This window comes from Peromyscus eremicus, chromosome 8a (genome assembly GCF_949786415.1).
Source record: "Peromyscus eremicus chromosome 8a, PerEre_H2_v1, whole genome shotgun sequence".
NCBI lineage: Eukaryota > Metazoa > Chordata > Mammalia > Rodentia > Cricetidae > Peromyscus > Peromyscus eremicus.
Window position 1 is genome coordinate 56,699,389 of NC_081423.1, and position 27,340 is coordinate 56,726,728.

Consider the following 27,340-nt stretch of genomic DNA (forward strand, 5'->3'; position numbering starts at 1 on the left):
TATTTTATTCTGTGTTATTTAACCTTTCAGTCTCAGGCATAATGTTATTTCTTCAAGTCTTCCTTGACTCCATTTCCAAACCTAGTCTAAACTCAGTGCTTCTGTGTATTCTTTCATGGCATCTATTATAATCTGTAAAAGCAGGTAATGCCAATCTCCCCAGTTAGACTATAGATTCCATGTGCAACATGTTCACTACAAGTCTAACACAATTGTATTTTTCAGTTAATCATGTATTTCATTCTAAAACCCTCCTTCAAAAGGGTTAGGAATGAACATGTAGTCAGAGGCATTACACTCGAAACAAACTCATTTGATTAAATGTCCAAATAACCTATTTAATCGCTGCCACAGGACACATTTTAGAAAAATAGCTTGCATTTTTTCTTATAGGAAAGGTAACTAGCTGTGACCAGGTAACTGGGACTTAACTGATTTCATTCATACCAGAAAGCAGTGGTTAGTGGGAAGTGATGCTGGACAGGTACATTCATCCAATACAGCACAAGCAAACAGCCTTGTAACTGGATCCTGGCTCTGCCTCTTCCCAGATGAGCCACCCCAGGCAGAGACATCTAACCTCTTTGGGCCTCAGGTTCTTCTTCAACAGAAGTTTAACAGTAACATCTCCGTAGAGTTATTGCTAGAATTAAAACATACCCGATGCAAAAAGTTCACAGCATAATGCCCGCACACAGAGAATGCTTAGTATCACCAACTGTCAACAGTCCTTAAGATGAACGTTATGTTCTCTCATGTAAGCCACTAGGTGTAAATCCAAGACAATTACAGGCTATGGCCTAGTGCCTGCTCTCCAGGGAGCAAAGTCTGGCGACTTCAAAGAGTGGCTCAGCATCAAGGTAGGAAAGAACTCGACAAAGCGTCACACTTCATTTAATCTGAAGGATATTACAGGCTCTCTGTCTTCAGATATAAATTATAACAGTACAGAACAAGCAGCGAACTCAACAAACAAAAAAACTAAGTAAGTCTACACGGTGTTAACTGCCGGCAAGAGTCCTGCCAACCTTTTCTTTCTTTCTTTAAGTCACCCCTGCCCTCATTTCAGTAGACGTGCACCATGCCATAGAGGAACGTCCAGAAGAGGACGTAGGTGAAGAGGCCTCCGATGAGGCCTCCCGTAAAGAGAGGTCTCCGTGACTTAAAATATTTGTTCCACCTCCTTCCCGCCTTGAGAATCAGGAGCAGGGAGAGCAGGACCGAGGCAAGCAGGTAGAAGATGAAGCCGTAGAGGCCGGTGAGGCCGAGGATGCCGGCTGTGGCCCCCGACAGCGCTGACACCGAGGTCCGGCAGTAGTCGAGGACCGCGGCGTTGCCTCGGACGGCGGCCTCGCTGATGAACGGCGGCCCTTCCCGCTTGGCCACCACCGCGGCCATCGCACCCGCCGGGGCTCCGCTTCCGCCTTCTCGCGGCCTCAACGCGGAACTGCGGAGAAAACCAAGTGAACAAGTGGCGCCCGAAGCCCGGCGAGTTGGGCGCGCGGCGCCTTCTTCCCCCTGGGACCTCCGACACCGCGCCTGGGCCTCTGACCTCCACGCCACGCCGAGGCTGAGGCTCGAGCCGGCCTGGGACGGCAGCGCATCCGCACACGCCCGGAAGGCTCGCCGAGTTACCTGGAGCACAGCGGCACACAGTCCCTCGTGTCCCCTCAGACAGGAAAAAGCGGAGCGTCCCGCGCCGCCATCTTGCGCCGAGGGTTGCTGGGAGGGCTCGGCTTGCGCAGGCGCACAAACTCCGCCCCGCCCTCCCACGCATGCGCCCCGGGCACGCTCCCCTCCTGCCCCCACTTCGGCTCACAAGTCCCAGGACTCCCGCAAGCCCAACAGCGCTCCGGCTGATGATTGGCTGGAGGCTTATTAAGTATTCATGAGGGGGCGGGCCGAGCAGGGCTGCCCTTTGTTAACCAGGGAGGGCGCGGCCGTGGGCATTCTCGCTGCGGGTCTCACCGGGCGCTGTCGGCTTGTCAGATTTGAGCCGAAATGTCCTACATCCCGGGCCAGCCTGTCACCGCCGTAGTGGTGAGTGCGCTCGCGCGGGCTCCTTCTCCTCTTGGTTCACCCCATTTTGCAGAGCGGCAAACTGACATCTAGACAGGCGGAGAAAAAGCATAGGACCCGGGGCTCCTGCGTGCATTCCGGGGGTCAGAGCTCCAGTTGCAGTTTCTGTTGAGCAGTGCTGCATGCAGCCTTCCCCGGCCAGGAGAGGTGGCTGGGACCTAAGAGCCTCCCGAGACCCTGAGCAGAGGCCAGATCCCGTGCGCTGCCGCCGCCGGCGCGGACTGGGAGGACGGAGGAAAAAGGCTGGTCCGTGGGAGTGTTAGGAAACTCCCCTGTCCTGGGCCTCCGTGTCCCCAGCTGGGCGGCCGCGGGGGGCGGGCGCCGACGTCCGTGAGTGAGTCGCAGCCTTTGGAATGAGGAAGCGTTTCCTCTGCTCCAGCCGGCACACTGCCGCCGCCGCCGCCGCCGCCGCGCCGTAGGAGATTGAGGGGGTGGGACTGGCCAGAGTTTGTCCTAGCAGCCCCTTCCCCCTTCTCATCCGGCCTAGCTCTGGGGACCGATCCCTGGAGAGCCAAACTTAGTTTTCAGAACTTTTCAGGATACTCAGCCCCTTGGTTCAAAGTGCGTGTTCTTGTGCATGACACTTCATGTTCCAGAAATTTCCAGGGTCGCCTTCTGGGGTTTGTCTTGTGTATCAGTTGCAGTTGAACAGGCAAAGGGAAGAAGTGGGAGGGGTGTAGATCTAAGCACCAAGGTCATGGTCTGATGGGGCCTGCCGTCCAACCCTGAGGCAGAGGTGGGTAATGCTGAATCCTACCCCCGAGAAGCATCAGTGCCCAGCCATAAAGGAAGCTTTCTGAAAGGACCCAGATCTCTCCCCAGACAGGGCCTCACTCTTAAGCCCTAGCTGGCCTTGAACTTCTGGCAGTACTCCCGCTTTAGCTTTCCAGGTGTTGGAGTTACAGGTGTGAGTCAATGCCCCAGAGTCCTAACTCTGGAGCTGTAGGGATGGGTCATGTTAGATGGATGCGCTGGAGAGCTCCCAAAGTCAAGAGGGTGGCAGGGGAGGGTGAGCTTAGAGCTCCGGCTCAGGCCTGGGCTAGAAGGAAATACTGCTGAGCCCGTGTACAGTTTCCTGGTTTTCACTCCACTTGCACCAGCCTGGTTTTTCTAGGATCTTTCCCTAGCTGTTCCAGGAAGGAGTCTAGGCTCGACCCTGTGTGGAAAAGAGAGGGTGTGAGTCAGGATCTAGGGAGAGACGGTCTCTTTGCTGCCTGATTTCTCCCTTAAGTCAGTCACAGGGCTTTGTCTCCTTTTGCACCTTGGTGGGCATGAAGGGAGGTGTGTGTGGGAGTAGGTCTGCAGGAGCTTACACTTTCTCGGTCAGGAAGCCCCAGGTGAATGGGCCTTAGGCATCATGTTTCTTTTCCTCTTCCCTCTTGTCAGGCCAGTCAGAGTCATTCTGAAAGCCGGGGAAGTTCACAGTCCTCCAATCCTAATGCCAGGTGCATGCCTGAGCATAAGCAGGCAGACCTGGCCTCTTTCCCAGTCTTGGATTGCTCATGGGGTGGAGATGCTTCCCTCCCAATCTTACTCTCTCAAGTATAGTTAACATCCTGATTCTGTTACAGTCATTTTGGCCTCTCCCCTGAACTCTGGCCCCAGAGATCTGCCTTCTGGAAACCTGTGCGGATGGCTCCTGACACTCCTAACTACTGACACTGCGTTCTACCTGGGTCCCCAACTGAGTGATGGTTATGTTCATCTAGATTGGTTCTCAATCTTCCTAATGCTGCAACCCTTTAATACAGTTCCTCATGATGTGGGGACCCCCAACCCTAAAATTATTTTTCTTGCTATTTCCTAATTGTAATTTTTGGATCTGTTATGAATCGTACTGTAAATACCTGTGTTTTCTGATGGTCTCAGGTGATCGTGAAAGGGTCGTTCTCCCCTAAGGAGTTATGATCCATAGGTTGAAAACTGCTGATTTAGACAGATGACAGGGTGCTCTGCTCCACTTCCTCAGGATCAGTCCTTGTCTGTGGATCACCACTTATAAGTAGCTCATGTCTTCAGGATTCCATTATCCCACCCATGAGAAATCCACTCCTCTACCTACCACTCCGGTGATCATTCTAGCATCAATGCCTTGCCCTCCTCCTACCTCTTTTTTGAGTTCCAGTAGGTTCAAGATCGAGGCCAGGTGGTGCACTATCATTTTCAAGGCTGGGGGCGAATGATCCTTCCTTTGTTGAAGCCTTCCCAAGTCCAGAAAGTTACTCCTACTTCTTTGTGTTAAAATTCTCAACTTCCCAAGTCCAGAAAGTTACTCCTACTTCTTTGTGTTAAAATTCTCAACTTTCCAAGTCCAGAAAGTTACTCCTACTTCTTTGTGTTAAAATTCTCAACTTTGGGGATAACCTCTGGTAGCTGGAGGATGCTTTCTAAGGGCTCTCAAAGGAGCCTGCACAGTTGGTGACCCCAACCCCAGAGCATGCTGGGAAAGTCCTATGATACTATCTCTTATATAATCCCGCATAAGAACAGGACCTAAGGACTAGAGAGGATATGACTTGGCCTCCACCCCACAGTCTCATCCTTCATCCCATCTCACCTCCTGGTCCTGTGTCCTGTGCTGTGCACTGCACACCAGTCTCCTTGGCCAGGAAGCCTTTCTCTTCTCTTCTATGCAAGTTTCTTCTCTACTTCTCCCATGCACCTCCTGGCTTCCATAATCTCGGTAGGGCTTGCTTGGCAGTTAGCAATCTGAGCTGCCTCAGCAGGCATCTGCATCCTCAGGGCTTTATCTGTCCTCTTCTGGGTGCTCCCTCCCCAGAAAGATGGGTGTCTTTCCTATAGCAGCCACAGTACCCTCTGTTTCTTGGGCCAGGCTAGGCCCAGAATACATTACTGATCAAGGATGGGAAATGGGCAGGGAAAGTTGCAGGCAAAGGGCTGTGTGTAGGGGTTGAAATCCAACCACCAACCTCCCAGACAGGTGTCCGGTTGGATTTCTGCAGAGAGCCCTCAACCCCAACCCCTTGGCATGGTTTTAAGCTGACCCTGCAGCCTGAGGTTACTGCTGGGCACAGAGATCAGATCTTTCTTCACCCACCCGCCCTTGACCCTCAACTTGCTTTTCCTTTTACCAGCAAAGAGTTGAAATTCATAAGTTGCGTCAAGGTGAGAACTTAATCCTGGGCTTCAGTATTGGAGGTGGGATCGACCAGGACCCTTCCCAGAATCCCTTCTCGGAAGATAAAACAGACAAGGTGAGAAAGACTAGAGTCTCAATCCCACCCCACCCCCCTACCCACCCCATGGGGCACAGAAGCCTGAGGTGGCAGATTTTTCTTCCTGGGCCTGTGTGGAAAGAGCAGATCTTTTTGTTCTTCGACAATCCTAAATGATCTGGTGGGATTAAGTGGAAGGCATGCAGAGACAGCCTAGAGGAGCAGGAGGTGGCCATCAGCAGGCTGGAACATCCCAGGGGCAGCTACACTGGCCCCTGGCTGTCATGGCACAGTCCATGCCAGCTGAATGTATTGGTGGGATAGGTGGGCACAGGGACAGAGGAGTTCTGAGAGTCTGTCATGCTGGGCTCTGTGGGTAAAGGGCCAATCCAGTGACCACAGGGCTTTACCTGGGTTGTCTCTTTCCAGGGCATTTACGTCACAAGAATATCTGAGGGAGGCCCTGCTGAAATTGCTGGGCTGCAGATTGGAGACAAGATCATGCAGGTATGGTTGTCCCAGAGGAGGAAACCAAGATTTGGGTGAGAGGGGCTGAAGCATTTGGGGTTGAGGGCTGACCCAGCTTCCCAGAGGAGCAACTCATTGAAATGGGTTTCTGAAGCCATGCTGTTATTGCCCCTAAGGATGCTGGTTGTTCTGTGTGCCTCTAGAATGCTGGGCATCTCTGTTAGGGGATATTAGCTTGGGGGCCTGCTTGGATAGCCTGAGCTCCTCAAAACCCTATTTCCAAATTCTAGAGCAGTGGTTCCCAACCTTCCTAATGCGGTGACCCTTTATACACTTCATATTGTAGTGACCTCCCACCATAAAATTATTTTCATTGCTGCTTCCTAACTGTAATTTTGCTACTGTTGTGAATCGTAATGTAAAATATCTGATATGTATATAGTCTTAGGTGACCCCTGTGAAAAGGTTGTTCAACTCTCAAAGGGGTTGTGACCCACAGTTTGAGAACCACTGTTGTAGAGGGCAGAGAGCTGAGGTACCCTGTGTTCTCTCCTTGGGCCAGGTGAACGGCTGGGACATGACTATGGTCACCCATGACCAGGCTCGGAAGCGGCTCACCAAACGCTCGGAGGAAGTGGTGCGTCTGCTGGTGACTCGGCAGTCTCTGCAGAAGGCTGTACAGCAGTCCATGCTGTCCTAGCAGTCAGCCAGTCTTGACTTGTAGCCACCCACCTTTTTGTATAGTGACAACACATCCACACTCTCTCTGTATCTCGTTCTGGCTTCTGCTGTGTGCTGGGCCCCCCAGCTCTGAGGGCTAACAGCCGATCCCAAGGTCCAAGCCAGCTTTCCTACCCCTCCACCCCCGTCTGAGGCCATGGGACCAGCTCTCTCTCTCTCTCTCGGATGCTGAGGATTAGAAATAAGGGCTCGGAGTAGTATCCAGTCTGCAGTGACCATCGGCTCAGCCTGGGACCTGCTGCTGGACCACAGCAGGGGCTGGGCAGTCAGGAGACACCTTCTGAGAGCTGCCAAAGCTTGGAAATGCCAGGGAGGGCCATTTTTCCCCATTTGCTCTGGCTGAAGGGCTTGGCCCTGCCCTTCCTCAGTGCCTCTCTCCATACTTCCCCCATCACGAGGCCCAGCCTGGGTGGGGCTGGACCCAAATATGCCAGAGACTTTATGAAGGCCACCTGGATGGAAGAGGGCAGGGCTCCCGCTACCTTCATTTCCCTAAGGGGTACTGGCCTATCCAGGATCTGTCTGCTTAAACAATTTATCCAAGTTTCAAGACCCACATTTCAGGGCAGCTCTCAGGATTGCCATTTTTTTTTCTCTACACCTGTGGGTTTAGCTTTTGTATTTTTTAAGTCACAACTTTGATACAAAGTGTTTTTATCTTACTGAATTGAAAAGCCAATTCTCCTTTTGAATTTAGCTTACTAATTCACACACCTGGAAGCAGCAACTTGTAGCATGTGACTAAGCCAGTTGGTTACTATGGAAATGGGGCGGTATGATGCTACCCCATGCTCAACACTTGTGCCCAATAAACAATGCTGGAATTCACTGGGGGTTTCTGCTGAGATGGTGGGCAGGCGTCTGGAGGGTGGAGTGAAATAAGTCCTTTGATTTTAAAGATGGCTAGCCTGTCCCCTGCTGTTCTGGGGGAAAAGTACAACTCTTCGTAGGCCTATTTGCCTGGAAGACATATCTCTGGTGGTACCTCAGAAGCCTCACTGGGAGCACGCTGTGGTTTGCAGAGGCCACATTTGTGGAAATGCTTGGAAGCACTTTCCCTGCAGCTGTGGGAAGTCTGCAGTGTATTTTCTCGTGGGTGCCACTGTAGAACCCTCATCTGCCTCTTGTGCAGCCTAGCTTCAGTCTCCACTTGAGAGGAGCCTCCTGGGTACTCGGGTTTATGGGAAAAACCCAGATGTTTACAGGGCCGAGCTGGCTAGATGGTGAGCTGGGAACTCTGGGCAGATGCCGCTCAGGGGCTTGCTTAGCACTGCCAAATCAGGAAGTGTAAAGGAAAGCCCAGAAGGCTGGAGGTATGGGTCAGTGATAGAGTGCCTGTCTGATTGCTCAGGGTCCTGGGTTTGAGTCATAGCACTGTCCTAAAGAAAAAGTCCAGAATTTAAAATCTGTTTTTAAAGCGTAAAACACCCAATAACACTTTTCTCCCCTCCTGGTGCTGTTGAACCCAGGGCTTCAAACCTGCACACTAGGCAAGCATTCTGCTAGTGGGCCACATCCGTCCGTGCCTTACCCCGAGAAAATCTCTCTGTGTTGTTCAATCTGGCCATGACCTTGTGTTCTTCCTGCCTCTGCCTCCTACATAGCTGACATTGCAGGTATACTACAGTGTCCAGCCCAATAACACATTTAATTAAAAAAAAAAAAATCAACAGGTGAGCTGTGGGCTTGGCCGGGCTGCAATCCTGACTCTAGGAAACAGGACTTTAGAGATGTTTCGGCCTACAGAGTAAGATCTTCACCCCTGCTTCATGCCCCACCCTGAGGTTCCAACCCCTGCTCACATCCACAGCCTGAACATGCTGACAGGACCTTGGTACTGGCAGAGAAGGCACTGTGAAACAAACCTACCTGGCTCTTGTTGGGCAGGCATCTTGAGCCTGAGAGGGCTTCCCCGATCCAGTGTGGGTCAACATGCAGCCACCTCAAGACAAGGTACTCCACAACCCTATGCATTTGTTCACATAGGTAAGCAAAGGTCCTCCAAGCCCAAGGACTTGGTTCCAAAGGTCAACATAACTGCCTTCTGCATCCAGTAAATGTTCCAAGTGTACGTAAACAAGCAACCTTTTAATTAAGGACATATACTCCACCAAAATGAAATAAGACAAGAAAAAAAATACACAAGAATGAGAAATACAAGGGCCCCTCAATATTAGTCTTATAGAAAGCAAAAAGGACAGATTGATAAACTCAAGGCACACCTGGTTCCTTCCCCATCTGGCATAGGAAGGACAGTTGGGAGGAGAAGGAGGCTAGGGATCAGGGTGGGACTCATAAGCATTATAGGAGGTGAGTTCCTGTTCTTCTGAGGCTCCTCAACAGCTAAGAAATTGGAGTTCTAGTTTGGGGATAGGGGAAGGAGGCATAACGCCCCACCCAGGGGCTGGGGGGAGTACTCTTACTGCTTGGTTGACTGATGGGTTTCTAAGGCACATGCTGGTACTATGTACCTGCTCCATAGGTGTACTGTTAGGAGCAGTGGGGGTGAGGTACTTAGATGGGGCTCCTTCTGACTCTCAGAAAGTGGAGGTAAGAAAGAGGGCAAAAGAAAACAAGCCATTTCAAAATATCCCTCAGGGATTAAAAAAAAAAAAATCAAAAAGTTACTGTGATATCTGTCTTTGTATGTAACAGTCCAGAGGGCAGCAGATCCACTTCACACTGATCTGGCAGGTACCTCAGGGATCAGAAATATACTTTACCAGGCACTGGCCCGGGTCACATGTTCTACAGTTACTGGAGCAGTTGTAGAGAATGAGTATCAGAAATGTGGCCTTCAGAGAAAGGACCCCAGAGCCTCACCCCACAGTCCTCTCCCCTCCACCACCGGCATCAGCACCTTCCAGTCCGTTGGCCACAGCACCTGGCTGCTTGGTTCCTGTGAGCGCAGTGGTGGAAGCATCCTTGGCTCCCAGCTGCAAGGTTAGCCCTTCAAGCTGCTCCTAGAAACACTGGTAGTTTGGGGCAACGCCATCGGCTGCAAATTTGGTGCCCAGTTCTGTCTGGGTTGGCTGTCGGACCTGTGTGTGCTGCCTGTGAAGCCTTAAAGAAAAGAGATGGCATATCAAGATGCAGGAGGGCTGGGTGCTTCCCAGCAGGTGGCTGGAACTTGAGGTTGGGAGAGACCACCTCAAGTCTGGCTTTCAATCTCCGAGCAGTCAGGTGTCTGTCCCAGGGAGGGGGTCTTCTATGGCTCAGGAAGGGCCTGGGGTGAAGGCAGGCAGGCTGAGTTTAAGGCATTTGGCCCTTGAAGAGAGTGCTTGCTTCTCTGTCGGCATACTGTACCAGCCCTGTACACCGACTGCTTCTCTGGCCTTTGCTGGACACGACTTTTCTTACGAGGGCCCAGGCCTTGGCTGTTTGTACTGGGTCTCTGGGTTCTAGTTCAGCTGGTCGTACCCCGGTTTCTTTCTGTACAAACAGTAGTGCTGGATGAAGAAGACAACATCAAAGAAGATGGTGAAGACGCCAAGTCCGAACTTGGTTGGGTCTCCAAAGATCAACGTCCATTCGTCTGTGAAAAGCCAGAGGGGGCAGAATCTGGTTTTAGGCTGGAAGCTTCTAAGACAGGTAGATGTGTGTGGGGGGGCAATGTGAGGCCCCCCATTTGCCCAGGAAACTGCACGACTAGGGATTCCCAGGAAGCCCCCTCCTCCCGTGCTTTCCCTCACTGGGTAGGAGCAGCTTTGGCAGACTCACCGTTATTGTAAGACTGGAGGAACATCTGGAGGAGGCTGAAGCTTCCCCCTGTGAAGTCCAGGAGCACGCCGCCAATGCTCCAGCCCTCAGTGCTTTTGTAGTAGAAGTTCATGTAGGCCTGGGGACAGACAATGCCACACATGCTTGTGACTGCTACTCCAAATGAGATCTGCTGATTCTTCCCACTCATGTACTAAGCTTAGGGCTCGAGAACACAGTGACCTCTGGGCTTCGACAAACTGGAGTCAGGCAAACAGTCTGCATGCATGGGTGGGGGTGGGGGAATGCTGCCTAGCTTCAACCTCTTAGAGCAGGCACAGACCTCTGATTTCTAGGTTTTTTTTTTTTTTTTTTTGAGACAGGGTTCTCAGTGTAGCTTTGCGCCTTTCCTGGATCTCACTCTGTAGCCCAGGCTGGCCTCGAACTCACAGAGACCTGCCTGCCTCTGCCTCCGAGTGCTGGTATTAAAGGCGTGCGCCACCACCGCCTGGCTCTAGTTATTTTTTTAAGCCAGTGTCTCCCTATGTAGCTTAGGCTGGCCTTGAACTCATGATCCTTTTGCCTCAGCTTCCTGGGTATTAGGATTACAGGTGTGTACCACTAAGTCTGACTGTGACTCTTGATTCGTCACAGCTCCAGGGATTCTGTCCCCATCTCAGCCTGGACTCCACACTACTTAGGAGTGTGGCTGGGAGCCAGACTTTCTGGTGTCGTGCTCCCTTGGAAAAGCTACTGAGTCCTTTACTTCTTCAGCCGCCTATAGAGTGGCCCAGCTGCCACCTCTGACTGCTGGGCCTTCCCAGTCTCTTGGGCATTCCCCTCTTCCTGCTACCCCAGCCTCAGATTCCTCCTCAAAACCCACAGTGCCCTCAGAGCATCTCTGGCTGGTACCATACCCTTCCCTACCACCCAGGAGGGAGGTCCTCTTCCTGATCTTTCTCATTCTATCCCTTACTTGGTGTCCCCTCTCCAGTTACAGATAATTCCAAATGTCTCCCATGGATGCTCCTGCCCCAGGTTTCTAGCCTTAAGCCTTACCACAGAACCTGGTCCCTCCATGCAAATTCCCTGGGACCTGGCTCTAGTTACCCAGTTTCTCAATTCTCAGCATGCTCAGCAGCCAGGTCTCCCATGCAGGCTGCCTGGGCCTGAAATAGCACTTTCTATAGTCTACAGAACTCTGCTTTTTCCCTCAGGATCTCCCCCTGCCTGTAGCCAGTGTAACTTATGTCTAGCACAGTGGATACAAGACTCTCAGCACTGAGGCTTCTTGGCCGGGAAAAAGTTCAAGGTGGCTCTAAAATTCTTATGTGGATGCCATTTCTTTACACCAGGCCTGGAGCCAGCATGCTTCTTAGGGAAGACATGTTTGAGTCTAAGCCCCAGGACCTGGATTGGACTGTGAGAACTGGGGAGGGGAGCATGCTGAGGGACCTCCATGGAGAACATCTCTGCAAAGGAGAAGGCCACAGTGGTCAGCTCCCTCCTCTGTCTGATTTTTTTTTTTCTGATCCCCTGCCACTGGTCTTAGGGATGGCTATTGTGGCAGGCAGGCAAAAGAGAGAAATCCAAAGTTATTAGGAAAGACACGTGAGTCTGACTCCAGGAAAGGGCAGGCAGTGGTACCCACTGGTTTTTTTTTTTTTTGCCATTCTGGGTTTCCCGGCTTCTACTATAGCTTTCCACTCTTGTCTCCTTAGCTTGGTAAAAACTGCCCCATGAGAGCAGGGCCTGGGCTTAGTACCTCTTGCCGCTCACACTACCAGCCATACAGAAATGCAGGAAGGCTCTGGAGTACCTGTGGAAAATACTTGATCAACGTGATGACGAGCTTGATGTAGGAGAAGCAGAAGAGGAACTGTAGCCATGTGGTCACACCGACTGCAGCCACAATCATGGTGACTAACACAAAGAGCCACGCGAGTACCAGGAAGCCAACAGAGGGCCACGACACGCGCTGGTTGCCTCGCTGAGGATGAGACAAGGGTGGGGTTTGTAGACGTGGACTCAGGTTGCTTCATGGTTTCAGGGAGGGATGGCTTTGGACAGGGGTACAGGATGGGTGGGAGGGCAAGGCTGGAGGCAGAAGCCTGGCCTTGGTGTAACCTGTGTAAAGAGGAGGCCAAGAGCATTGGAGCTGTGTCTGCACAAGGCCAGAGCAGGAGACCAAATCCAGAGATTATGGCCTCTATCTGGGTGGTGAGTGAATCAAACCTGGGCTGGGATGAGGTGTGGAGTCCTAGCACCAGCCCCAACCTTTACAGTCAATTTCTCCTGCTCCATCCATGCTGGATCCTCTGGCCCCTACCGACCAACTCCACGGAGCTGGACACTTTGGAGCTCATTTGGAGGGAGCAAACCGTGCAGGGGCATACACCCTGATGCTGAAGGCCACAGACCTCACCCAGCCCTGATGTCAGCTCATTCCGTGATGTGGATGAAACCTGGGGATACTGGAATCTGTCCCCCACTCCAGCTTTTTTTTAGACATGGCCCCAAACGAGGCCCCTTCAGCGGAGTGTCACAGCAAAGGTGCAAGAAAACCAAGGAGGTTCGTTAAAGTCACACAGGCCCCACTGGTCCTGTGTGACGTCAGGGGGCGGCACATCATGGAGAGGTGATGGTACAGCTGTCACATCTGGGGTGCTCCTGTGCAACACACACCTCTGTAAAGGTGCCTCCATTCCACGCTAAGACCCCAGATAGCTTTTCAGTGGCAGAGCTGAATCCGGGTTCCTCCTGACCTCCCAGGAGCTGGCTCCCCACTGGTACCCCTAACCCTAGTCATTCCCATCTATAAACGTTTCCCTCACACCAAGGTGAATGATGCTGCCTTCCCTTTTACCAAGAACCTCCCTCAACCTTGGCCCATGAAAACACCAGGACAGGATAGGAAAGTCCACCCCAAATCCACTCAGCCACAGAAGGCTGGGGGCCATCATGTTATCATCATTCCTTCAGGGCATGTGGGTAGAGTGGGGTGAGGGTTGGCTTAGGACATCAGTGGCAGGCCAGGTCACCAGGCCTCACTGCCTACCTCATATAGGCAGCACTGCAGGATAATAATCAGAGTGAGGGCGACTGCATGTAGGCTGAAGAAGGCGTCATTATTGTCGACGGGGTTCACGCCGTTGGGGTATTTGAGGAGAAACTGTTCCTGTTGGGGGGAGTAGGTGAGGAGAAGTTGAGAGGTGAAGAGAAGTGTGGTCACCCAGGGGCTTGGGTGGGCTGTGGGGAGTGAGCAATGCTGTACCTGAATGTAGGGCACCCACAGAAGACCGATGTTGAAAACACTGTAGGCCACGAAGCCTGTCAAGTTCAGGGCTAAGAAGTCAAAGCTGAGACCAACGACACTGCAGGGGGGCAGAGGGGGAAGAGCAGGGCAGGGGTAAGGCGGGGAACCCCTGGGATGGGAGGGGGCACACCTCCTAGTGCATGGGAAAGGTGGCCTCAGCACCATCCTTGGTGGTCTATTTCCATGGCTGATGCCACCCAACTGGCCTTCTTGAGGGCCAGTCCCCTCTCACACTCCAGAGGCTTCTCCTGGAGGCCTCTAGGGGAGAGACAGCACCCACTTCCCTGGCTCACTGCTTGGCAGTCCCCTATGAGACCGGAGACCCATGTGACAGTGTGAAGAGAGGAGAGCTATGTCCTTGACTGACCCCAGGCCTACGTTGACTCTGTCTTTAAGTCACAGCCGAAGTGCTTCGTTCTGGGGCTGAAGGCTGCATGACATGATGCCCAGCCTTCCAGGGCCAAGGAGCTTCAGGGCAGAATTTCCCTTACCCAGTCCATCTTTGGTTTAGTTGAGAAGCTCTGTGTTCTTGTTCCCATAGGGAAGGGCTGAACTGGGCAAGGAGCCAAATCCCCACCTTGCTTGTAGGCAGACACAAGTGTAGAGGGGTGTCTTTCCGCAGCCCCACAAGGGTCTGCAGGGACAGCTCTAAGCTGGGCAAGTTACCTTTTCCGCCTCCAGTTCTGGATCACCTGTGGGTAGAAGGAGACGGACCACGCCATGAAGTAGATCCAGCCAATCACCTGGTTTATGATGCTAACGATTCTGCTGTGGATCACCAAGAACCGAATCCTGGGGCTAGAAAGAGATTTGGGGTCAGGAGGCACCGAGGTAAAGCTTTTGGAGGAAGCCCTGATACACCTCTGTGCATGGCCACCCTTCCTGTATATGAGGCCACAGGGTGGGGGCGGACGTCAGCCTACCAGGTCTGGTTGGAATGATTTCCGTGCAGATAAACAGTCACTTGTCCAACATTTTGAGAAGTCACTTGGAAAGAGGCATTCTTCTCTCCGGGAGGCACTACGACCTGTCAGGAGGACTGGATTTGATCTGTGGCCATGTATAGTTAACAGGGTCTGGCTCCAGGCCGTGAACCAGGGAATGGGAGCAGGGACATATCATACTTGGTTCTGCTTTCTGAGAACTTACTAACCAGGCACAAGAAACACTGGGCCAGCCAACTTAAACCCCACCCTGCCATGTTTCCATCTAGCTTTCTGAGCAGAACCACAGGCTGGTCCTTGGCCTTCCCTGGCTAACCACTGAAGGAGTGTAGGACAAGCCATGCTATCTCAGTCTACTCATCTGTACTTGGCGATAACGCCAGTGCCTACCTTGCAGGGCTGCTTTGGATGAATTGATGTCCCTAAAGCTCACAGTGCAGAGCTGGGCACATGGTAGGCTTCCTACGATGACTGAACTGTGAGAGCTGTATTATTTCTATTTCCATTACTGTGATGCTCAGTGAAACTCATGAAGGATGTTTCCCCATGTCCCACCTCATTGCCAAACAACAAAGCAGCAGAAGTGGGAACACAAGATGCTCTTGTGGTCATTTCTGCTTGATATTTATCAGAAGCCTATTCCTGGAAGATGGGCCTGGAGCCTGCCTGTGCCATCTGATTTTTTTTTTTGGTCATCTTCCTGCCACACTGAAATCCCCTCAGAGAAGCAGGGAGCTGGATGGCATCTTTCTGGTACCAAACTGTCCCACTTTCCCTTATAACACTCTAGGTCCCACCCTCAACCCATGTTGTAAGTACCACATGGATGTGGCTCATTAAACCAACAGTGGTTTCTTTCTCTGGTTTTCGAAGACAGTCTTGCTATGTGGCTCTGCCTGGCCTGCAACTTACTGTGTAGTCCCAGCTGGCCTCAAACTCATAGAAATCACCATCCCTCAGTCTCCTGAGTGCTGGGATTACACAAGTCACCACACCTGCCTACACACACACACACACACACACACACACACACACCACACACACACACACACACACACACACGGTTTTGCTTACACAGCACAATCTGGTCTAGACTTTGAGACCACCTGTTTTCAGATGCCAGGCTAGCAGGGCTTTTTTTTTTTCTCTTTCATAAAAACAGGTTATAATTTAAAAGTCCAGGGTTATTTTAAACAGTAAAATATTTTCTCTGTAGAAAATAGTATAAATGATAACATTTCCCAATAAGCCCTTTTAAGCCAAATGATGGCTGAATTATACATATTAATTAGATTCTGGGATACAGAAGAAACCTATCTTCATCCTAGCAGGGCTTCTTACTGAAGACTTGAGGCCCTGCCAGGTCGATGCCCAAGTCGATGCCAGCTGTTTTATACTTCCTGCTATTGCTTTTAATCACCAGAGTGTGGTCCAGGAGACATGATGAACCCTATGCCTACAAATGAGGAAAACACTGATTGGCTGAAGTCCTTGACCCAATGCTTCTAGGCTGAACTCCCAGACCACCAGACTTCCAGGTTCTGACCATTGGCTTCTTATACCACAGGTACAAGACAAGAATGCGCCTAGCTCTGGACAGGGAGGGGCCAGTGATGCAGGAGCCTGAGAAAGGGGGTTCAGGTGTTCATAAAGACCATCTTCCAAAAATGATGTGGTTTTGACTCCCACCGCTAATTAAAAAAAAACAAAAAACAAAAAACAACCAGGTCTATAATACATATACAGAAAAGTACACATATCACAGCTTGATGAAGTGTCTTACACGCTACACACATTCAGCCTCCAGATCAAGAAATGTGCATTTTCAACACCCCAGAAGCTCTGTTCTGCTCCCCCCACCCAAGGTCTCTTGACCTTGAGGATAACCACTGGCCTGACACCATGGATTCAAGGAAGCTTACAACCCATTTTTTGTGTTGGGCTTCTTTTGCCTAATATTCTTGACGTTCATTTATTTTACAAGAGGATACCTTTACTTCGATGTCTATACCTAAACTAATCGATTGGTGTCTGTTCCCCTTAGAGTCCACATGTGACCTGAAGATCAAACAAAGCTTAGAGGCCTTGCACCAGACTTGCTCTTAGGACTGTGTCTCTCCTTGTGCTGCATGCTGGCCTCAGCCTTCAGGCCCCCGTGTGTGTGTGTGTGTGTGTGTGTGTGTGTGTGTGTGTGTGTGTGTGTGTGTGTGTGTTTGCAGTGGTTAATACTGTGCAATGCTACCCATGGGCCCATGGAGATAAGGGTGTATAAGAGCCACCTCTGATAGAGGGTCTCTTTAGTGGGATACTCTGAATCCCCTCTCGCAGCTATTTGCTTGCTGAGGAGCCCAGAACTGATTTGTAGCCCATTTCCACAGCCACCCAGGGTCTTTTGAATATCAAGGTTGTCCCTGCAATTTTTTTTCTTGTGGCCCTTTCCCCACCTTTGTTATTACGATGGATAAATAAAAATTGTGTATGATAAAGTGTGATGTTTTAATATATGTATTCATTGCAATATGGTTAAATTGAGCTAATTAACACACCTACTACCTTACATAACATTCTTTTGTGTGTGGGGGAGCAGGGGATGGGGTGGGAGGGGTGGGGAACATTGAAGATCTAATCTCTTATTAGTTTCAAGTATGGGCGCAAGTCCTTTAACATCAGGATATACTCTAAGAAGTCAGGAAATTTCAGAGTCATACAAATACTGTAATGAGTATGTTTGCAAAGAAAGGTGACTATGACATCATTGGGTAATATGACCTTATGAAACCACTGTCCTGTACATGGTCCTTTCTCGACCAAATACTATTATTTGATACATAATTATATATAATACTTCATTGTTAGTAATAGTCACTATGGCCTTCAGACTTATTCATCCTGACTGTCATTAAGCTTTTGTTTCTTCTTTTCTTCTTTCACTACTGGGGATTGAACCAGTGCCTGTGCATGCCAGCAAATGCTCCACAACTGAGGTTTTTTTTTTTTTTTTTTTTTTTTTTTTGTTTGAGACAGGGTCTTTCTATGTCATCCTGGCTGTCCTAGAACTTGCAATGTCTAGGGACCAGCCTTAATATTATTCATCCCAGGGGCTCAGGAGAGAGAACTACTAACGGCGAGGACTATTTTCAGGAAATAGAGTCTCAGCACAATGAGCTCTATAGTCCACTTGCTTTAAATCCTCTGGCATAACATCCTTTATACCCAGCTTCAGTTCTGTTCTCATGTCTAGCTCTTTTCTTGGCTGATTTCTCTCTATATTTATCTACTGCTTCTTCTAAGTTCTATCTTACTTCTCTTGTCTTAACTCTGCCTCATCTAGGTCCTTTTCATCTTGTTCTTACCCAGCTAGTACTTCCCCATCTGGCTCTTCCTCATCTTCCATCTCGTTCCTCTGGTGCTCTCCTCTAGCCCTTCAATCTAATTCTTCCCCATCTCAGTTTGTTCCTCTCAAGTTCTTACCCGTCTAGTTCTTCCATTCTCTTTATCTTCTCCATCTCTCCGTGCCCTGGAAGTCCTGGTATATAAAGCCAGGCTTCCAGGGTCAAGCAGAGGGGTGATAAGAATCACGTAGGGAGCCAATAACCATTAATTATCATTTGCAACCCCAAAGGGAAGTGACCAATGGGGAAATGAATTAACTAAAGGCTAAATTTGGGTAATATCTAAGAAGAGGGAATCTTATGTGCTCAACTACAGTCTTAAATGTGATTAGTAGAAAATGTTAAGAATTTATAAGTTGCTAGGTCAATGGGAGAAAATAAAACTGTCTTCTTTTTTTCCTGTGGCTCCTATCTGTCCAAGCTATCTGCCGTTTTTTCTGCAGGGTGGGGGAAGTGTGCTCAGTCGCTAGGCAACCTGTGTACAGCTAGATGCCTCTGGTGATAGTTAAAGGGAGATCTGGAACTGGAGGTAAGGTTTGGGAAAGGAGGAAGTAAAGCTTAATTGGCATATCCACCAGGCCTTCTCAAATGGGTAGCCTGGATGCTTAAGTCTGTTCTTAGAAAGTACGGAGGTATCTCTGATAAGGTACTTTCCTCCATCTGGGGATGGATCTGGCCGGATGCTGCCAATGGGAGGCTTGAACTGGGTTTGGGCTGAGCATAGCTGTCAGCACAGAAGGTTATCTAAATATTCCTAGAAGTGGTTAGGTAAGGAGTTAGCAGTCTATAAAGTTAGTAAGGCTGTAAGAAAGGAGGGTCCGAGCTGAATTGTGTAAAGCTATTACTTAATGTCCACCTGACCTAGGTGGTGTCTCCTTGTGGAATTTACCTTAAATCAGGAGACTTGCATGTGGACTGTTATTACTGCTAGCCCTTGAAAGTGGCTAAGGGAGATATCTGATCCAGAGAAAGCCTTTCCTGAGGCTGTTCTCCAAATACCTGGAATGTGTATGTCCAGAGAGTGATCAGTCCACACTGTTAGCCCTTCTTGGGGAAAAGTCAATTGGGAAAACTATGAAGGCACACATGACTTTCATAACAGAATACAGCTGATATATAACAAGTCAAGTAATACCAAAAACTCCTTGGGATTTGGCTTCCTCTGGAGGAATTCCCTGATTCCTCCAGGTAGTGACTTTGCCATAACCAGCTGAGTTCTTATAATATATTCCTGCGGCCTGCAGCAGCAATGTAGACCAGGCTGGCCTTGAACTCACAGAGATCCACTTGCCTCTGCCTTCCAAGTGCTGGGATTCTACCACTGAGTTCTAACTCTAGCTTTTTATTTCCTATTTTTCACTTTGAGATAGGTCTCAACTATTTTCCCAGGCTGTCTGTGAACTTGTTCTGCAGCTCAGGCAGCCCTTAAACTTGTGATTCTCCTGCCTCCAGCCTCTCAAATAACTGAAATTACAGGCCCACCACTTGTTTGTTTTTATAAACCCTTGTTTATTTGGAATTGATGCTTCCCTTTTGAAGTCTTATCTAGCCGAATGACAACTGATTTACATTGTTGGCAAGGTGGAAGCAGGAAGATAAAACATAAAAAAGCTATGAATGATCATCATTATTATACCAGAAAGCCTCAGAGACAGAGTTATGTAACTGACACCCAACCACCACCAACGTCTCAGAATGGTGCTTCACAAACTTTAACGTGGACCCCTATCATCCACAGACCCTGCTAACAAGTAGACTTTGAAGCAGTAGGTCTGGGATAGGGCCTGAAATTTTGCGTTAGAAACACAAAAATTAGAAAGTCAGTCTCTCTCTCTCTCTCTCTTCTCTTTTTCCTTCCTTTCTTTTTTTTTTTTTTTTTTTTTTTTTTTTTTAAGATTTGTTTATTTATTATGTATACAGTATTCTGCCTGCATGTATCCCTGCAGGCCAGAAGAGGGCACCAGATCTTATTACAGGTGGTTGTGAGCCAACATGTGGTTGCTGGGAATTGAACCCAGGACCTTTGGAAGAGCAGCCAATGCTCTTAACCTCTAAGCCATCTCTCCAGCCCCTCCTTCCTTTCTTTGCATGTGTATGTGTTCATGTGTGTGTTCATGTGTTCATGTGTGTGTGTGTGTGTGCGTGTGTGTGTGTGTTCATGTGTGTGTGTTCATGTGTGTGTGTGTGTGTGTGTGTGTGTGTGTATGTGTGTTCATGTGTGTGTGTGTGTGTGTGTGTGTGTGTGTGTGTGTGTGTGTGTGTGTGTGGTGGTAGCAGGGATTAAACCTAAAGCCTCATGCATGCTAGGTAGACTCTATACACTGAGAACCCCCTCAATTTCATAAAATGTTTTAAAGCAAGGCTGAAACTTCCTATCCAAAGTTGTGGCAGCCCTTAAAATATTCTCCATTCTCAGAATCACCCTTGCCTCAGGCTTTTTTTTTTTTTTTTTTTTTTTTTTTTGGGCATCTGCCTATACACCGTACCTTATTATTATTAGCCACGGTTAGGCTGTAGGATTGGAGCCCTGGAAACTACTCATCTCAACTTGCATTCATCTTGTGAATCCTTCACTCAAACTACACAGCAGAAAACATTCAACCTTAAAGAGACCAACAGAGCCCAAACTACGTATTTCTAGGATGGAAATGGGGGGTGGGGTAAGTGACTTTTTTCCCATAAACTCTTAATTAAAATGTGTTCTGTTGCCCAGCACTGCCTTAAGCATTAATAAGGTCTGTTACTTACTTCATCAGGAAGCTCCAGAATAGTGAGATTCTTTGAATGAAATGTGATTTCAAAAGTGATCACCAAGGTTGTATTTAATGGATGCCTAGGAAGATAAGAGTCTGGTTACTGTTGGGAAGTTGGACCCTGTAAGATATCAATCAACCCTTGGGATTTCATACCAGGCCTTCCTTTCTGGAAATCAGGATCTGGAAGGGCAGTGTGCTCAGACTGCACATCCAGTCTCCAGATCAAGAAACAAGCATTTCCAACACCCCGGAAGCCTTGTTCTGCTCCCCTCCAGTTTCCTGACCCCAAGGATAACCACTGGGCTGGCATCATGGAGTTGCTGTTTTTTTTATTTTTTTATTTTTTATTTTTTATTTTTTTATTTTTTTGGTTTTTTTGAGACAGGGTTTCTCTGTGTAGCTTTGTGCCTTTCCTGTAACTCACTTGGTAGCCCAGGCTGGCCTCGAACTCACAGAGATCCGCCTGGCTCTGCCTCCCGAGTGCTGGGATTAAAGGCGTGCGCCACCACCACCCAGCCCGGAGTTGCTGTTTTTATATTTTGTACACAAAGCATCTGACAGCCCAGAGTTTTTTTGTGTTCGACTTCTTCTGCATGATATTATACTTTACTTTCTTCATTTTTGTAAGAGAATACCTTTACCTAGATATTTGCCCCTAAACTGGGAGAGGTAAGAGGTGGAAGGAACCATGTTCCTGCTTTATTAGGAGACTAGTTGTTCCTTTGGGGTAGGGTAAGAACACAAGATGGTGGAATTCAGGCTGTAAATAATGGGGGCAAACAGAGGGGATAGGCCAATGGCTCTCTGGCCCAGTAGGAAAGGCTCCTTTGGTAGCGTCAGGTCTGAACAGTAGGTGCCAGCAAATAAGACTCTTAAACAAAGGCAAAGTGTGAGCGGGGCATGTGGGACCCCTGGACATTGTCACTTCTGCTTTGGCAAGTGACCTCAGCTGTGCTTTGTTGGTCAGGAGTTCAGCTCCTTGCCCCTTGATTTTTAGGGGCTGTGCTCAAATGTTTAGTCTTGGAAAGGGTCTTGAAGTCAGGCATCACCTGGGACCACCTGAAGACTCTTCTTGCTAGAGGAAACAGCTCATGTTTCTAGGGAAAAGTGTCCTCCTTTTCCTCCCAGTGGAAACAAGGACCCTGTAGGTGTTTGACTTTGGGACCCTGCTCTGCAGTCATGGGCTTGAACCACTCTTTTTATGTCCTACAACAAAGAGGCAAAAGCATCACACCGGAAGCATATGCAGACTGTTCTAGGGGTCAGTGCCGAGTGGGGCTGAGGACTTACCCAAGGGTGATGCTGACATTGGTTGAACTGCCATTTTCCAGCTTCACAGTGGGAGGCACACTGAGACTGACAGTTGACTCTGGAAAGATCCAAGTCAATGACATGAGTCCCCAGGACAGAGAGCTCAGCCCACAGGGGGAGTGGGCACCAGGCCCCTGCCATCTGAACTCACTAGCCCTGACTCACTAACTGTCCTGCTTTCTAGGTGTACATCCAGACTGATATTATGCTCTTCCCATCTCTGCACCAGGGTCAGACTGCCACAGTTTAGAGTAGGAAGTGCAGGAACTTCCTCCTCCTTTCCTTCTGTGGGCAAGCTGAGTTCCCCAGAAATAGTCTGGGAACTACAGAGCCCAAAAGTTATAAAAAAAGAAATTCAAACCAACATCTGTGATTGTAAAGGGCAGACTGGAACCACCTCTGCAGATAGACAGCACAGAGGTCCCCTCTGAAAAATTGGTCTAGTCTCATTCCTGGATTCTGAGATGGGCACAAGGCCTGGATAACATGCTTCTAAAGAACCGCCTGAGCTTTCCTGCAGACTCAGCTCAACCCATGCATGGTTCCCTTCCTGAGACTGACTGACTGTTTGCTAGAGATCAGAGGATAGTGGTGAGGGACATACACTTTCCACTATCAGGGCTTGCTTCTTGGCATTAAGATGCTAACTCAGGAGAAGGTAGACAAACAGGCCCCAGGGTGAGGGAGGAAACAGGCTTGGGTCTTAGAAAACCATTTTGGGGTGAGGGCTAGGCTGGGAGTACAGCTCAGAGGTAGAATGTATGACTGGTGAGCATAAGACCCCGAATCTAATCTTCAGCATCAACAAAACAAAACACCAAGAGAAGGAAGGAAGGTCATTTGGGGAGATCAAATAACCCAGCACACTGTGGTCGCAGGGCATGGCTGGGTAGCTTCTTTGAGTAATTCCTGTGTTCTCTGGACAGCACACTGCCCTTGTCACCGTGCCATGCCCAGGTGTACTCAAAGCTTCATGGCATACCTGCCCATTGTGAAGGCCTACACTTGACTTTACAGGCTCTACCTTAGGGAAAGGGCCACCATCTCAGACCACCTGCTGTACTCAGTTCCAGGAAGGCCCTCAGGAATGTGCCATGACAACTGGAACGAATACAGAGCAGTATCCTCCTGCAGACATCATGTCTGCAGTTTAGGCCCTTGAAGATATCTAGATAATCTTGCTGAACAGTCCAGATAATCCTGTTCAGCGGGTTGTGATTCCGCACCAAAAGTCTAACCCAGTGGTTTCAAATGCAGTTTCATGCCCAAAGACTAGACCAATAGTTAAAAAAAAAAAAAAAAATCACCTTGCTCCATATCCCTTCTACCCAATCCCCAGTTGCCAATTCCTGGCTTGTGGTTTTTCCCTATAAAAACCCTCTACACCTGGGCTCATGGTTGCCGTCACATTTCCTTCCATCTGCTGTGCGGTGGCCCAGGTTGAACCTGAATAAAAGGACCCTTATGTGCTTGCATCGGAAACCGGCTCCTTGGTGGTCTCTGGGGGTTTTGAGAAGTGGGTACAACACCATCTCACCTCCCCTGCCTCACAGACTTCAAGGATAGGCACATCCCAGAAGTCATGATCAGGGATCCAGACTAAGAGAGGGAAGGGTATCTTAGGCAGCAGAGGAAGTGTACCATCTGGTGAAGATGGCTCTCACAGGGATAGAAGGTGCAGGCCTCTACCCAGAACCCTCCACGGCAGAAGATGAAGAACTAAGACCCGAAGTTTCAGAGCTCAGGTTGGAAAGAACGCCAGTGTCACCTCCCCTGACCCCCTCAGCTGGTTTCTCCCCTTGGTATTTCCACTGCATGGACACTTCCTGGGAGAGTCACCTTATCTCCCAAGGTGTCACTAGCTTGAAACTCACACACCTGGGCCCAGCTCTGCCACATCTGAGCTGCTTTCTTCAGCTCAGTCCCCATCTATAAATGCAGATGGCAGCCTCCCCAAGGTGCAAGTCTCCCAGATGTGACTCTTCATAGTACACAGTCTCTAGTCCCCTCACCCAAGTGGATTCCTCAGGTCAGATAGGTTGCTGTAGCCTCAGGGTCTGGAGGCTGCTAGGCTAACTCTGTCCTGCCTGCTTTGCTATCAGTCTGAAGCTTTGTCCTGGGCTTGTCCAGCTAGGGGAGTGCAGGACTTCTATCCCAGTCTATGAAATTTTCTTTACTGCTCAGGACTACATCAGATAAGTAAGACCCAGAGCAAGCCACTGCTCAGGGCAGGCACATGCATGTTGTGTGTGTATGTGAAGGCACTTAAAGAGATATCAGGGAGTTAGATTTCCCAGTCTTTGTATATTAAAGTAGGAAGACAGGAGCTTTCAAAGAACCAGATCAGAGAGTGTTTACCTTCTCCTCACTCAGCACTACGGAAAACACTAGAGCCCAAGCAAGTGAGATCCTAGGCTCTGAAGTCACAGTTCCATCCCGGCTTTGAGACCTCCTAACTGTGTGACCCACAGAAGGTACTTGACTGTGGAGCCTACACCTGTGGAGCCTCACCTGTAAGTGGGTGGACTAAGACCTGTCTCACAGATACAATGCAGAACGCTCAGCAGCATGTGTTCTGCTTTCTACAGGGCCTCTGTGCTAAACAGCCGTCAGCTTCTACTACCGCCATCACTTGACAGCTGCACAGCGTTTTTAGTCCAAGACAGGAGGCAGCTGGAAGCTGTATCATATCCTAGGGTAGCGTGAGCCAAGGGGAGACCACCTTGTTTCCCCTAACGTGAATCATCAACACCCCCCCCCCCCCCCCCCCCCCCCGGGCAATGGGGATTGAATGCAGGTCCCCGCACATGGGCTCCACAGTCAGCCCTTCTTAGGTTTTACTTTTGAACTTTGAGATAGGGTCTCCTTAAGTTGTTCAAGCAGCCTTCAATTAACTTTGTCCCCAAAGCCTGTGTAGGTCTTAAACTTGTGATCCTCCTGCCTCAGCCTCCCAGTAGCCAGGATTATAGATCTAAGCCACTGCTACTGGCTGGTACTACCTACCCTGTACCCTAACTCATCCCAGCTATTGCTGCTGCAACATGTACTTATTTATTTACTAAGCGAGGTCTCACAAGTCTTCCTCTCTTAGTTCCAGAGTGCTGGGACTACAGGGACGGCACCATTTCTGTTGTTTTCTTCGCCCCCATTTTATAATTATCACAATAGGCAATGGGCATTTTCAGTCCTATTTTAAGTCAAGGAAACTCCCTCCAAGGGGGAAGGAGCCCTGTCCACATAGCTAGGGACGACTGAATAAGGATTCAAAGCTAGGCTTGTTGGATCCAAAGCCCAAGTTGTTACTACTAGGCTGCACTGCCACAGACTCCCCTCAAAGAAGTCAGAAGCAACTAACTCTGGAGGCCTCTGTTCTTGTGTCATCCTTGATGCTGATACCCCCAACAGAAGAAAAGTCCAGCAGGTTCTCAGTTTTATGGCAGCTTCCACTGCTCCTTCATAGAGATGGTCAGGAGAAAGAGGCAAAGGGAACGGAGGCCCTATTCCAGTTCTAGCTTATCTGTGAAGCTTTCTACCCTGCCTGGGTCTCAGTTTACCCTCTGTGCAGTTGGAGTACTAGCAAAATTTTCCATTAACTCCTGGGTAGTATCCATTATGTGCTCATGTACACACGCACACACAACCACATGCACTCAATCCCCAGAGAGCTGACTCAGCAGGGCTCAAGTGTGGCTGTGGCATCCCTCTGGAGAAAGGTAGCATGACCAGGCCTCATGGTCTGAGCCCCTTCCCCATGATTGCTTTTTTTTCCCCCCAGAGATAACATTTCCATAAGGTGTGACTGCAAAGGAACATGATGAATATCTACCAAACCTGGATGAGCTGATGAGATGACCAGTTCTCTGGCTATTAAGAGGCCAGACAACCATAATGATGTAGCCAGTGTGTGCAGCTTTAGGGAACATGTGTAGGATTTCTAGTGTTTGGCCCAGGTTTCTGGGGATTGTCAGGGACTTTAAGATACATTTACTTTGGAGTAATGACCTACCTGATGATTAAAATGGGCCTGGGCACTGTGAATACTAAACAAAGCTATTCACAAAAGAAGGAATTCCAGAAATGTCTTGGGTATTTCAAGGATGACAACAGCATCTGAAGGGGTCCTCTGACAAGGATGTATAAACCCCACTAGTGTGCTTTCTGTGTGGCTCAGGATGCTGTAACCAGCGCCAATCTTCTCTAAGGGGAAGGTATTTTTTCTCTTCAACGTGGGGCCAGGTAGACTTGTCTTGCATCTGTGCCTGGGAGAACCAGGTACAAGACCTCCTTTGGGTCTTCCAGGATCCAAAAGGTCCAGAGGGCAGAAGCACAGCTGCTCTTTACAGATAACTATCCCAGCTTGCTGAGGCTCTGAGAGCCAGTTGTACAGTCTGGTTAAAGAACCAACCATTATCTGTGCCGATACAGAGAAGGGACCCCAGCGTAAAAGGCCAGTTACGTTTGGGGCCATCTGGTTCTTTGTAAAATGTCCCTACACCAGACCTGGATCTGGCTACCTCTCTGGGTGGGAGGCTGCCCATAGGTGGCCTGGACAGCACTAAACCTTTGGTGACAGAGAGGTCACTCTTTCTACTATTTCCCTTTTTAAAAAAATTTATTTTGTTTTATTTTTATTTTTCGAGACAGGGTTTCTCTGTGTAGCTTTGCACCTTTCCTGGAACTCACTCTGTAGCCCAGGCTGGCCTTGAACTCACAGAGATCCGCCTGCCTCTGCCTCCCGAGTGCTGGGATTAAAGGCGTGCGCCACCCCACCCCCCACTCCCACCCCCGGCTACTACTTTCCCTTTTTACAAAGCTGAGAAATCACAAACTTACCACATTTCTCTATGAACTTCAAGAGGAAAAGGGTCAAAAGAAACATCCAATTCCTCATCATGTTCTTTGACTTCTCCGAACTAGGAAAAACAAACAAACAGCAAGAGAGAGGCATGTTAAGGTTGAATTAGCTCAGTTCTTGGTAGACAACATGCTACCTGAGCCATGACAGTGGGACAGTTCATAAAGGACTTCTTCATCACAGGCTCTGTGACGTCTGACCTCACAGGCTTGGCATCACAACCTCTGAGAAGGAGACCCCAGAGAGGACTTATCTTTGTTTCATGTAATGGGCAAACCTGTTCAGAGCAGCTAAGTGGATTGTGTAAAGCCCTACTCAGAGGAAGTGAGCACAGACCCATACTGTTCCCTCAATTGCTTTCTACAACCTAGTTAACAGGGAAAAAAAATGAATGGAGTTTAAATGGCAGAGTGGTCTTCTCTTTTGAAAAAAAAAAACCAAAAAAAAAAAAACAAAAAACAAAAAACCATCTCTTCTCTCATTTCACTGAAGCGGATACGGCCTGTGAAATTCAAACACTCTGTCAGCAGAAAGTCCCCCAGTGCTAAAGGCTAAGACATCCGGAAGGAAAACCCCAGAACAGATGGAAAAGGAATTGACAAG

General features: G+C 49.2%; 3 protein-coding genes across 3 annotated transcripts; 1 reads left to right on the forward strand and 2 right to left on the reverse strand.

Moving 5' to 3' along the window:
- Nucleotides 1–878: 878 nt before the first annotated feature.
- On the reverse strand, nt 879–2,247 carry Emc6 (ER membrane protein complex subunit 6). Its single transcript, XM_059271154.1, has 2 exons — nt 1,636–2,247; nt 879–1,447 (listed from the first exon to the last, which is right to left on the reverse strand). Exon 2 carries the CDS (start codon nt 1,396–1,398, stop codon nt 1,066–1,068), a length of 333 nt encoding a protein of 110 aa, XP_059127137.1. The 5' UTR covers nt 1,399–1,447; nt 1,636–2,247; the 3' UTR covers nt 879–1,065.
- Tax1bp3 (Tax1 binding protein 3) lies at nt 1,901–7,292 on the forward strand. The gene is made up of 4 exons (XM_059271153.1): nt 1,901–2,040; nt 5,175–5,294; nt 5,685–5,762; nt 6,286–7,292. Exons 1-4 carry the CDS (start codon nt 2,002–2,004, stop codon nt 6,421–6,423), a joined length of 375 nt encoding a protein of 124 aa, XP_059127136.1. The 5' UTR covers nt 1,901–2,001; the 3' UTR covers nt 6,424–7,292.
- A 1,241-nt stretch (nt 7,293–8,533) lies between these two features.
- Ctns (cystinosin, lysosomal cystine transporter) lies at nt 8,534–26,885 on the reverse strand. Its single transcript, XM_059271155.1, is given in 11 exon segments — nt 8,534–9,505; nt 9,852–9,999; nt 10,185–10,302; nt 11,983–12,153; nt 13,222–13,341; nt 13,438–13,537; nt 14,146–14,277; nt 14,403–14,506; nt 20,564–20,648; nt 21,862–21,940; nt 26,716–26,885. Coding segments are annotated over 11 exon segments (1,269 nt in total). The 5' UTR covers nt 26,831–26,885; the 3' UTR covers nt 8,534–9,408.
- Between the last annotated feature and the right edge of the window lie 455 nt (nt 26,886–27,340).